The following is a 13769-nucleotide window of genomic DNA, read 5'->3' as shown; positions in this document are numbered from 1 at the left end:
AGAGTTAGGCAAGGAGGGGGGGGGGAAGGGATTTGGGGGGGATTTGATATGTATGATCCTTTGTTTCAAATCTATGTTTTAGCATGTATACACATTTGTACTGATATTGGTTAAACTGTATGTCATTATTGGTACGGTTACTGTTATACTCTGATTTCACACGGTGGATAATGCAAGAAATGAAAAAAAACAACGAATTGTTTGGTGTAATATTCTGTATTTATTGTTTCAATAAAAACGAATTGATTTATAAATAACTTAACTTCTCTACCTCCAATATTCTGTATCATGCAGTCCCATGTAAATAACTTCACTCCTCTACCTCCAGTCTTCTATACCATGCAGTCCCATGTAAATAACACCAGTCATCTCCCACCAGTCTTCTATATGATACAGTCCCATGTATATAACCTCTCTTCCTTAGTCTTCTATACCATGCAGTCCCATGTAAATAACTTCACTCCTCTACCTCCAATATTCTGTACCATGCAGTCCCATGTAAATAACTTCACCCCTCTACCTCCAGTCTTCTATACCATGCAGTCCCATGTAAATAACACCAGTCATCTCCCTCCGGTCCCATGTAAATAACTTATCTTCCTTACAGTTCTCTATAACATACAGTCCCATGTAAATAACTTAAATCCCCTCCTTCACCCCCCTCCAACACATAGTCCCATGTAAATAACATAACTCCTTACCCTACAGTCCTCTATAATATCCAGTCCCATATAAATAACACCAGTCATCTCCCTCCAATCTTCTATAACATACAGTCCCATGTCAAAAACATTTTTCTTACAGTCTTCTATAACATACAGTCCCATGTAAATAACACCCTCCCTTCTAACATACAGTCCCAGTTAAATAACATATTTCCCTCCCACTAAGCAGGGAGGAGGTTTAATAGGGAAGAACCACATATCCCAGCATTTCTCTGGCACTTACATTCATTCCATGGCATCACAGGTCTTTTAGGACTTCTCTCCACTGCTGAGCTCTGCCTTTTTCTGCACTGATCACATGATGGTGACCTCATCACAGGTCCTACCACCACTTCCACTGTTGAAAAGATCACATTACTGTGATGTCATCGCAGGTCCTTCAGCTATGGAGTATTGGCAGAACGGGCAGCAGATACACAGTAAGTCCTAATCAGGGCCCCCTAAACTCCGCCCCCTCTCGATCCCAACTGAACCAGCTGCACAGGCGGTATGTCCGCCCCTGGCTCACCACTTAAATCCCTTGGCATTCCAGCAATGCCGTTCTGCTGCAGCCCATCACTGGTCTCGGTGATATATCACATGGTATAACCGAGGCCAGTGATTGGCTGCAGTGGTCGCAAGTGTTATGCAGTAAACACAGGCTGGAGATGAGGACTGGAGCGGCAACACTGTATCAGCTGAAGTAGGAATAGCCTGCTGTAGCCAGCATATACAGTGGGGGAAATAATTATTTGACCCCTCACTGATTTTGTAAGTTTGTCCAATGACAAAGAAATGAAAAGTCTCAGAACAGTATCATTTCAATGGTAGGTTTATTGTAACAGTGGCAGATAGCACATCAAAAGGAAAATCGAAAAAATAACTTTAAATAAAAGATAGCAACTGATTTGCATTTCATTGAGTGAAATAAGTATTTGAACCCTCTAACAAAAAAAGACTTAATACTTGGTGGAAAAACCCTTGTTTGCAAGCACAGAGGTCAAACGTTTCTTGTAATTGATGACCAAGTTTGCGCACATTTTAGGAGGAATGTTGGTCCACTCCTCTTTGCAGATCATCTCTAAATCCCTAAGGTTTCGAGGCTGTCTCTGTGCAACTCTGAGCTTGAGCTCCCTCCATAGGTTTTCGATTGGATTAAGGTCCGGAGACTGACTAGGCCAATCCATGACCTTAATGTGCTTCTTCTTGAGCCACTCCTTTGTTGCCTTTGCTGTATGTTTTGGGTCATTGTCGTGCTGGAACACCCATCCACGACCCATTTTCAGTTTCCTGGCAGAGGGAAGGAGGTTGTCGCTCAGGATTTCACGATACATGGCTCCGTCCATTTTCCCGTTTATGCGAATAAGTTGTCCTGTGCCCTTAGCAGAAAAACACCCCCAAAGCAAAATGTTTCCACCCCCATGCTTGACGGTGGGGACGGTGTTTTGGGGGTCATAGGCAGCATTTTTCTTCCTCCAAACACAGCGAGTTGAGTTAATGCCAAAGAGCTCTATTTTGGTCTCATCAGACCACAGCACCTTCTCCCAGTCACTCTCTGAATCATTCAGGTGTTCATTGGCAAACTTCAGACGGGCCTGCACATGTGCCTTCCTGAGCAGGGGGACCTTGCGAGCCCTGCAGGATTTTAATCCATTGCGGTGTAATGTGTTTCCAATGGTTTTCTTGGTGACTGTGGTCCCTGCTAATTTGAGGTCATTAACTAACTCCTCCCGTGTAGTTCTAGGATGCTTTTTCACCTTTCTCAGAACCATTGACACCCCACGAGGTGAGATCTTGCGTGGAGCCCCAGAGCGAGGTCGATTGATGGTCATTTTGTGCTCCTTTCATTTTCGAACAATCGCACCAACAGTTGTCACCTTCTCTCCCAGCTTCTTGCTAATGGTTTTGTAGCCCATTCCAGCCTTGTGCAGGTCTACAATTTTGTCTCTGACATCCTTGGACAGCTCTTTGGTCTTTCCCATGTTGGAGAGTTTGGAGTCTGCTTGATTGATTGATTCTGTGGACAGGTGTCTTTTATACAGGTGACTAATTAAGACAGGTGTCCTTAATGAGGGTGACTAATTGAGTAGAAGTGTCTAACCACTCTGTGGGAGCCAGAACTCTTAATGGTTGGTAGGGGTTCAAATACTTATTTCACTCAATGAAATGCAAATCAGTTGCTATCTTTTATTTAAAGTTATTTTTTCGATTTTCCTTTTGATGTGCTATCTGCCACTGTTACAATAAACCTACCATTGAAATGATACTGTTCTGAGACTTTTCATTTCTTTGTCATTGGACAAACTTACAAAATCAGTGAGGGGTCAAATAATTATTTCCCCCACTGTATCACTAGCATTTCCATGGAATCTCGCAATAGGCTCACGAGGTACTGAAATCCCATATACTCTGTCTATTAGGTCCAGCACTTCTCTCCACGGGCCCCCAATCCAGAGCATAGATTTAATATCTGCCATCTTTTCTCTGCATTTAGGCAGTTTGCATCCCCTCCCAGGCTCATTTGCCATAACATCCATGGGGTTCTGCATATCCAGTATATTAAAGGGGTTTCTGATATTGATGACTCATCTCTAGGATAGGTCATCAATATCCAATCACTTGGGGTCCAACATCCCGCACCCCACCGATGCAGCCTCTGGTGCAGCAACTAGCACTTTGAAAGAAGCCAAAAGCACAGCTCCATCCAAAATATAGTGGACATACCGAGTAACTGCAGCTCAGGTCCCATTCACTTCAATGGGAGATGAGCTGCAGTAACCCAGCGCGGCCACTACATTGCTGTGCTTCTGGCTCCTTTTAAAGTGCTAGTTCCTAGGAAAAAAAAGTTACCGGTATGTATCCTCTTGTACAAGATCTGCATCTTACTTAGATTTGTCTTCCCCAAGGCCAAGGGGTTTCCAACTCTCTCCCTGCAGATGATGTTGGGGGACAAACCAATCAGACACAAACTGATGCACAGCTAATGCTCAAAAGAAATCCGTTTTTTTTTTTTTTTTTTTTCATTTTTCTGTTCTTCTGACAGATCAGAACGGAAGGCTCATTGCAAATGTGAACTTAGCCTAAAGTTTATATCCTCTAGTCAGTTACAACCATGATGCAGGGCTTTGGCCCAATAAACAGATGTGATGGTGAACACACGCAGAGTGGTGGCTGGTAGTCACCTGGCTTCTGTCTTTATTACCATTCTAGTGCAGCAGATAAGAGTTCATCAGACAGTCCTGCCTGCCGCTGTGGGGCTCACATCATGTGGAACCGTGCACGATTTGGGGAATTAAATGATCAAAGCAGAATGGACAAATACAAAGAAGCTTTAAAGATGGTGAGTCATACAGCAATATCGTACGGGTAAAGTCTGTAATAATGTGAGTTGCAGTCATAATTTCAGGAGTGATCCAGTAATAATCCAGCAGTCCATCAGTACTTTTGTGTACACCTGCTGATGTCACCAGATCTCCCAATGCAAACTGCACATCTTAATGAATAGATCCCTTAGACCTGATGAAGCTAGTGTACTTGCTTTGATAATCCATGTAAAAATGAAGATGAACTAGAGTAGTTTATTTTAATATCAGGGAGGAAAACTTCAGAATAAGAACCCAAGCCTCATAAGGTCTAAAAGTTGTATTTAATGTATTGTGAAATCTGGTGACAGATCCCCTTTAGTCCTGCAAGTTATTATTTGAAGACTCTAAATGAAGCAATTCTGATAATATATTAGGGATTAATCTAGTATTTTTCGCCCTATACGCACCTAGGTTTTAAAGGAGGACAATGAGAAAAACAGTTTCTCGCTCGTATCATTGGGGAACACAGAAGACCATGGGTATAGCTGCTGCCACTAGGAGGCGACACTAAGCAAAAAAAAAGGGTTAGCTCCTCCTCTCAGCTATACCCCTCCTGCAGACACTGAGCTAATCAGTTTTAGCTTAGTGTCCGTAGGAGGCAGACCTCCCTGCTTTGCAGGTCTGCTGATTTATTTATTTTTCTTTTCATTTTTCTCTTTAGCTGGGCTGATGGCAGTCTCCAAGCTGCCAGCGTTCCCACCCAAGAGACGGGAGTCCAGGGGGTCCCCAAGCCCGTTCCCGGTCTCCAGAAGGCAAGGAGGACCAGAGGTTCCTAAAACCTCTGTATCCCGCCAGCTTTCGGGTCACCAGGTCCGGCCTCTGTTACCGGTGTAGCTACCCTCACCAAGGGGTAGCACACTGAAGCTGGTGACCCGGCTGGAGCCAGGGGGGCAGAAAACGCCAGACGGGTGAGTATTCTCTCAGTCCCCAAGGCCCCATTCCTACTCCCTCCCCCTTCTCAGGTTTTCCCATGTGAATATTCCCCAAGGAGGCCTGCTTACCTCCACCTGAGGCCTCAGTTTCGGCAGGTGTCCCTCCGCGAGGGGGGAGGGGAGACTTCATGTCAGGCCACCTTCTGCTTACTCCCAGAGATGCAGCATAAAGCCTCATGCAGACGTCCGTGGAACATGGTCCGTGAGATACCGGACTGGCATTGCAGGAGCGCACGGTGTCATTGGTTGCTATAACGCCGTGCGCTCCTGCAATGCCAGTCCGGTATCTCACGGACCGTGTTCCACGGACAGATCTGCATGAGGCTTAAGTGGGTGAGCGCCTTCTGAGGGCTTGGTCCAACTCACCCCCTTGGTCTGGAGAGGCAGGACTTCAGAAGCCATTGGAGAAGCTGCAGGAAAAAGGCCACTCAGCTGAAAGATTGCACATGCATAAAAAAAACAAAAAAACAAACCCCTAGCTTGCTTTAATCCCCACCAGCTGCCCAATAAGCGCCGCCCCTGCCTTCTTCTTAACCCCTTCTTTGCCTCAGTTCTACTGAGCTTACAGTGCTGGTTATTAGTACAGACGGATGTGGGTGCAGTTCCCCTAGCTCTGTTTTGTTAGAATTGAGCTAATAAAAATTTATATATTATTAACCCTTGGCGCTATCTGGTCCTTCTGAACCTAGTTCCCATGCCATTCTGTAGGCAGAATTTCTTTACCCTACTGCTGGATACATACGTCCTATAGCGTGAGCAGAATCCTGGCACTACCGCTGGATACCGCACTCCCTGTAGCTTCCCCTCCTTCTATAGGCCGAGTAGTTACACTACCACTGAATTCCATGAGTCCTGTCACATTCCCTTCCTTCCTTAGGCGGAATATGTGCGCTCCCCGCTGGTCCCTGTACGTTCTGTAGCATACCCTCCATCCATAGGCGGAGTAATTGCCCTTGCGCTGGATACCATACGGCCTGTAGCATTACCCTCCTTCCATAGGCGGTGTGCTTGCTCTACCACTGGATACTGTACAGCCCGTGCCATTACCCTCCTTCCGTAGGAGGAGTAATTGCACCCCCACTGGGTTCTGTACGGCCTGTAGCATTGCTCTCCTTCCTTATGCAGAGTAATTGCACTTCCACTGGGTACTGTATGGCCCGTAGCATTATCCTCTTTCCATGGGCAGAGTAATCCTCTAGCGGAGTGTTTACATCCCATTGGTTCCTATACGTCCGGTAGCATTCCCCTCTTTCCATGGGCGGAATATATATACCACCACTGGATACCGTACATCTGGTAGCATTACCCTCCTTCCGTAGTGGGAGTATTTGAACTTACTCTGGGCACTGTACATTCTGTAGCATTACCCTCCTTCTATAGAGTAATTGCACTACCACTGGATCCTGCACACACTATCACATTACCCTTCTTCCTTAGATGGAGTAATTGCACGTCCACCGGATACTATGCGTCCTGTTGCATTGCTCCCTACGCAGGCGGAGTGATTGCACTAATGCTGGATGTCATCTGTCCTGTCGGTTTTCCCCCTTATATAGGTGGTTTAGTTGCACCGCAGTGGCATACTGTAGATCCTGTAGCATTATCCTCCTATAGAGTAATTGTACTATCACTGGATCCTGGACAGAATGTTGCATTACCCTCCTTCCTTAGGCGGAGTATTGCACTTCCACCGGATACCATACGTCCGGTTGCATTAACTCCTCTTCAGGCGGGGTAATTACTCTTATACTGGTTATCATCTGTCCTGTCGGCTTTCCCCCTTCTATTGGGGGGATTAGTTGCACCACAATTGCGTGTTAGAGATCCTGTAGCATTACCCTCCCCCCATCAATGGAGTAGTTGGACAACCAGTAGTGCTTGCACTACCAGCGGACCCTGTACATCTTTTCGGTTACCCTCTTTCCGTCAGCGGAGTAATTCCACTACGAAACTATTCCTCCTATTACATTATCCGTCTTTCTTGGGTAGAGTAATTGCTTCAACATTGTCTACCGCGACTACTCTCATTTGTTCCTTGTTGCATGGCATCCCATTCCATGGGTGGCTTATCCTACAATCGCCTTTTCCCCTGTCATAGGTGGTATTTTGGCACTACTGCTGGATACTGTGACTGCTTCACACTACGCCCTTCCTCAGGTAGTCTTAGTTTGGATTGGTGTCTGGCGCCTACGTGGCAGCCTTGGTCTTCCAGGTCGACCTGTAGCTCTAACAGGCCGTTGGTATACCTCATACCTTTCCTCGTGCCTTGAGTCCCTGTGAGGTGGAATCTAATTTGGTTGATTGTCATTGGCACGCCCGGCGTCCACACTCCTTCCGTAGGTGGAACATCTGCTCTAATTGCCAGTTTTCTTCCTTCTCAGGTGGAGTGTTGCGCTAGCACCAATTCTTGGTGGCTATTGCTGTTGTCCTCATTTTCAGGTGGAGTCTCTCCTCTGACCCTAGAGGCCATAGTTTTTGCTATCGCCTCCCCCCTGTGAGGCAGTCTTTGCGCTGCACATAGATATTCTGGCTACTCCGGTTCCATGGCTACTACTGCGAGAATCCTTCCCAAGGGGAATTTTTGCGTTCATCCTTCAACTGCGGCTTACATGATTCATGGGCGGAAGACACTACATTTATGGTTTTCTCCTCATCACCTTCCTCCATGTGGAGTTTGGGTATGCACATTCAGTTTGCATATGTGAGTTGTCTACATGGCTCCCCTCACCGGGTCGAGCGGTCGTACTGCCCTTGTTGCCACCCCTATGTGCTAGTTTTCTTCTAAGCCTGCTAAGGCTGCTTCTACTTCTCCCCTTCCGCAGGGCAAGTAGTTGCGCTCTCCCACATACTGTTACTGCCTGCTCGGCCAGTGTTCATAGCCATTCGCTTCTCGTTTGCCCCCTTTCTGCTATGTGGTGCCTGCGAGGGTGGTTTTGGTTCTGTTATCAGTTTTTTTCTGGGACTTTGTGGCATTCGGGATCCACACTTCCTTCCTGGCGCAATATTTTTCTTATATCTGATTCCTGTCTGCCGTTTCCGATTAGGTCTGCCAGTTCAGGCAGCCTTCCATGGAGTATCAGACGGCTTGTCTCCTCTCTTGTTCTGGAATCTTTTCTTGTGGGCCATTCTCATGCCTGACTTTCAGGTTCTCTAGCCCTGACTTGTTCGTCATCGTCCCACTGGAGTGTTCTTCTTTTCTGGCAGTCCGGTATGGTGTGTGGGGCCTTTGCCTTCGGGCATCCCTACTTTTTTCCCTATGGGGGGCAAGTTTTGTCACATCTGCATTTCTTTAGCCCTTGATATCCAGACGCCATTTTCAGTTCGTCTTCTTCCTCTGGATCCAGGCTATGTATTTACCTCCTGTATCTTTTGCAATTGCTCCTTTGCTTTTGGTGACTGTCTTGTCTTCATTCTTGTCCACCTTGTGGATATTCTTTGTGCTCTCCACTTCTTCTGAAGTCTCCTAAGCCGTGACTTATATTCCCTGGGCTGTTCTTTCTTCTGCCCAGCCACTCTCTGGTCGGCCTTCCGTGGAATGGGTCTTCCTGTCCCTTTTCAAGATTCCTGATGTGTCTTTGCCTATGACCGACCTTGGATTCGTTCTGTTCTTGTTTCCTCCCCATGGTACAGCTCTTTAATGTCCCATGGTCTTCTGTGTTCCCCAATGATACGAGCAAGAAAATAGGATTTTTTGTGAAAATCCTTTTCTCGCTGAGTTCATTGGGGGACACAGCTCCCACCCTGTATGTACATTGCTGGTTCTCCTAGATGGGTCCTTCTGGTTCTTGATTATGACCCATCTCTGGTTTTCTTCCTTTTTATTGTTTTCTGTTGGCTTCTCCTGGCTGCTCCTACTGCTTTTGTACAAACTGATTAGCTCAGTGTCTGCAGGAGGGATATAGCGGAGAGGAGGAGCGAACACTTTTTTTGCTTAGTGTCGCCTCCCAGTGGCAGCAGCTATACCCATGGTCTTCTGTGTCCCCCAATGAACTCAACGAGAAAAGGATTTTACAGGTAAGACAAAAAATCCTATTTTTTTCATTAGACCTCAGATCAGACCAGTAATCAGACCTCAGATCAGACCAGTAATCAGACCTCAGATCAGACCAGTAATCAGACCTCAGATCAGACCAGTAATCAGACCTCAGATCAGACCAGTAATCAGACCTCAGATCAGACCAGTAATCAGACCTCAGATCAGACCAGTAATCAGACCTCAGATCAGACCAGTAATCACACCTCAGATCAGACTAGTAATCACACCTCAGCTCACAGCCCCAATCAGACCCCCCATGTTAATAAGACCCACCTTTTAGACCTCTCCTGCTCCGGGCGCTGCTGCTCCTCCCCTCCAGCGCTCTGTCTTTTTTATGCCGTGGCTGTGCTGTGACCCGACGCGCACAGCGTAAGGTCACAGAGCGCCCTGGGCTCTTTAATGGAAGCGCTCATTAGTATTCAGCCCATAAGACGCAGGGCCATTTTTCCCCATTTGGGGGGGGGGGGGGAGATAAAGTGCATCTTATGGGGCGAAAAATATGGTAATCTAATTTAATAAATGCATAAGTTAAACTTGTTTTTCATATTTTTGAATGAAATTCCTCTACAGATCCTGACGCCAAGCTCATTGTGTTTGTGTGTGAGTGATGGCAGCCTACTGCCCATGCTGGCACATTCGGTTGGGGCTTCACAGGTAATATTCCTCCTGATTAGATGAATATGCTTGGTTTACTAATTCCTCATTTTCTAATGAACATTCTGTATTGTAGATATGCATCCTTACTTGTTTTCATCCTTTATCGTTCAGCCTACTAATATATCTGCAGTCCTATATATCTGAGAAACAGGCTGACCTGTTACATGTGCTCCTGGCAGCTGAAGGCCTCTGTGTTGGTCCCGTGTTCATATGTGCCCGCATTGCTGAGAAAAATGTTTTCTCATCCGTATCATTGGGGGACACATGCTTGACCATGGGACATTAAGCACAAAAGTGTGAGCTCCTCCCTTCAGCTATACTCTTCCTACAGGGACTAAGCTTTAGCAGGGACAGCAGAAGCGTCGGGCCTGCGCTTCCCCACGTTTTCGCCGGGGACCGGCTCCATTTTTGGGGCAGACTTTTTGGCAAGCGCCTGGATGAGATCATTTCTGACGCTACAGGTGGTAAGAGCACTCAATTACCACAGAACAGGGTTCGTTTCAACAAGTCAAAAAAGCGTAAGCCTCTTTCTCGCCCCTTGTGGAGTTTTTCCAGCCCCAAGCAGCCCCGGATCAGAAGCGCAAGCCTTCCTTCAAACCTTGCCCTTCCTGGCTTCCCCGTCAACAGGGCTCCAAGTCCTATAACCCCAAGACCGCCTCTGCATGACGTGCAGCTTCCAGCGCCCTCTGATCGGGTGGGCGGCCGTCTTCATATGTTTCAATTTTTGTACTTACCGTAAAATCTGTTTCTCTTCCGTTCATTGGGGGACACAGCTCCCACCCATTCTCTCTTTTACGGGCCTCTTCTGGGCTGCGTGGTTCTGGGTTTGTACATTGTTTGGTTTTCCTGCTTCTCCTACTGCTTTTGCACAAACTGTTTTAGCTTAGTCCCTGTAGGAAGGTTATAGCTGAAGGGAGGAGCTCACAGTTTTGGGCTTAGTGTCCGCCTGCTAGTGGCAGCAGCTCTACCCATGGTCATGCCTGTGTCCACCAATGAACAGAAGAGAAACAGAATTTATTGTCAAAATCTAGTATAAAAGTCTAGTTTTAGTGTATGCAAATGAGCCTCTTGGAGAGTTGGTGTTACTCCTACAGGCTCTGCTTTCTCTGCAACTTCCACACTCTCTGCAGTTTAACAGGGCCAGACAGTGAAAACGTCATCACGCCTGGCCCTGTCAATCAAAGTGGAGAGAGCGCAGCAGTTACACAGAGAGCAGAGCCTCTAGGAGTAACAGCAACGCCCCCGTTGCTCCTAGAGGTTCATTTGAATATATAAAAACATCATTTTTCTCAGTAATGCGGGCACATATGAACATGGGACCAACACGGATGTCTTTAGCTACCAAACGCACATGTAACAGGTCAGCCAGTGTCATAGGGACTAATCTGCTGACAGATGCCCTTTAAAGGGGCTCTCCAGTGTAGACTGGCTCCTGTAAGAGCTGTCTGATCTGGTAAGTGGTCTTGGCTACCCTTTAACAGCAGCCTGGATGTATAGTATGGTGCGCCCCTTATAACAGCAGTCTGGATGTATAGTATGGTGCGCTCCCTATAACAGCAGTCTGGATGTATAGTATGGTGCGCCCCTTATAACAGCAGTCTGGATGTATAGTATGGTGCGCCCCCTATAACAGCAGCCTGGATGTATAGTATGGTGCGCCCCTTATAACAGCAGCCTGGATGTATAGTATGGTGCGCCCCTTATAACAGCAGTCTGGATGTATAGTATGGTGCGCCCCTTATAACAGCAGTCTGGATGTATAGTATGGTGCGCCCCTTATAACAGCAGTCTGGATGTATAGTATGGTGCGCCCCTTATAACAGCAGCCTGGATGTATAGTATGGTGCGCCCCTTATAACAGCAGTCTGGATGTATAGTATGGTGCGCCCCTTATAACAGCAGTCTGGATGTATAGTATGGTGCGCCCCTTATAACAGCAGTCTGGATGTATAGTATGGTGCGCCCCTTATAACAGCAGTCTGGATGTATAGTATGGTGCGCCCCTTATAACAGCAGTCTGGATGTATAGTATGGTGCGCCTCCTATAACAGCAGTCTGGATGTATAGTATGGTGCGCCCCTTATAACAGCAGTCTGGATGTATAGTATGGTGCGCCCCTTATAACAGCAGTCTGGATGTATAGTATGGTGCGCCCCTTATAACAGCAGTCTGGATGTATAGTATGGTGCGCCCCTTATAACAGCAGTCTGGATGTATAGTATGGTGCGCCCCTTAAAACAGCAGTCTGGATGTATAGTATGGTGCGCCCCTTATAACAGCAGTCTGGATGTATAGTATGGTGCGCCCCTTATAACAGCAGTCTGGATGTATAGTATGGTGCGCCCCCTATAACAGCAGCCTGGATGTATAGTATGGTGCGCCCCCTATAACAGCAGTCTGGATGTATAGTATGGTGCGCCCCTTATAACAGCAGCCTGGATGTATAGTATGGTGCGCCCCTTATAACAGCAGTCTGGATGTATAGTATGGTGCGCCCCTTATAACAGCAGTCTGGATGTATATTATGGTGCGCCCCCTATAACAGCAGTCTGGATGTATAGTATGGTACGCCCCTTATAACAGCAGTCTGGATGTATAGTATGGTGCGCCCCCTATAACAGCAGTCTGGATGTATAGTATGGTGCGCCCCTTATAACAGCAGTCTGGATGTATAGTATGGTGCGCCCCCTATAACAGCAGTCTGGATGTATAGTATGGTGCGCCCCCTATAACAGCAGTCTGGATGTATAGTATGGTGCGCCCCTTATAACAGCAGTCTGGATGTATATTATGGTGCGCCCCCTATAACAGCAGTCTGGATGTATAGTATGGTACGCCCCTTATAACAGCAGTCTGGATGTATAGTATGGTGCGCCCCCTATAACAGCAGCCTGGATGTATAGTATGGTGCGCCCCCTATTACAGCAGTCTGGATGTATAGTATGGTGCGCCCCCTATAACAGCAGTCTGGATGTATAGTATGGTGCGCCCCCTATAAACAGCCGTCTGGATGTATAGTATAGTGCGCCCCCTATAACAGCAGTCTGGATGTATAGTATGGTGCGCCCCTTATAACAGCAGTCTGGATGTATAGTATGGTGCGCCCCTTATAACAGCAGTCTGGATGTATAGTATGGTGCGCCCCTTATAACAGCAGTCTGGATGTATAGTATGGTGCGCCCCCTATAAACAGCAGTCTGGATGTATAGTATGGTGCGCCCCCTATAAACAGCAGTCTGGATGTATAGTATGGTGCGCCCCCTATAACAGCAGTCTGGATGTATAGTATGGTGCGCCCCCTATAAACAGCAGTCTGGATGTATAGTATGGTGCGCCCCCTATAACAGCAGTCTGGATGTATAGTATGGTGCGCCCCTTATAACAGCAGTCTGGATGTATAGTATGGTGCGCTCCCTATAACAGCAGTCTGGATGTATAGTATGGTGCGCTCCCTATAACAGCAGTCTGGATGTATAGTATGGTGCGCCCCCTATAAACAGCAGTCTGGATGTATAGTATGGTGCGCCCCCTATAACAGCAGTCTGGATGTATAGTATGGTGCGCCCCCTATAACAGCAGTCTGGATGTATAGTATGGTGCGCCCCCTATAACAGCAGTCTGGATGTATAGTATGGTGCGCCCCTTATAACAGCAGTCTGGATGTATAGTATGGTGCGCCCCTTATAACAGCAGTCTGGATGTATAGTATGGTGCGCCCCCTATAACAGCAGTCTGGATGTATAGTATGGTGCGCACCCTATAACAGCAGTCTGAATGTATAGTATGGTGCGCCCCTTATAACAGCAGCCTGGATGTATAGTATGGTGCGCCCCCTATAAACAGCAGTCTGGATGTATAGTATGGTGCGCCCCCTATAACAGCAGCCTGGATGTATAGTATGGTGCGCCCCTTATAACAGCAGTCTGGATGTATAGTATGGTGCGCCCCTTATAACAGCAGTCTGGATGTATAGTATGGTGCGCCCCCTATAACAGCAGTCTGGATGTATAGTATGGTGCGCCCCTTATAACAGCAGTCTGGATGTATAGTATGGTGCGCCCCTTATAACAGCAGT

The 13769-nt window shown here is 47.0% G+C and overlaps 1 protein-coding gene across 1 annotated transcript in view; it reads left to right on the top strand.

The window, feature by feature from the left end:
- The window catches only part of PRMT7 (protein arginine methyltransferase 7), a 73401-nt gene that overhangs the window by 34470 nt on the left and 25162 nt on the right, over positions 1 to 13769 (top strand). The window contains exons 10-11 of the mRNA XM_040409839.1: positions 3915 to 4044; positions 9608 to 9691. Coding sequence (XP_040265773.1) covers positions 3915 to 4044; positions 9608 to 9691 — 214 coding nt within the window. The remainder of the gene's footprint in view (positions 1 to 3914; positions 4045 to 9607; positions 9692 to 13769) is intronic.

The sequence above is a fragment of the Bufo bufo genome, chromosome 10 (assembly GCF_905171765.1).
Source record: "Bufo bufo chromosome 10, aBufBuf1.1, whole genome shotgun sequence".
Taxonomy (NCBI): Eukaryota; Metazoa; Chordata; class Amphibia; order Anura; family Bufonidae; genus Bufo; species Bufo bufo.
This window is presented reverse-complemented; position numbering and strand designations above follow the sequence as displayed.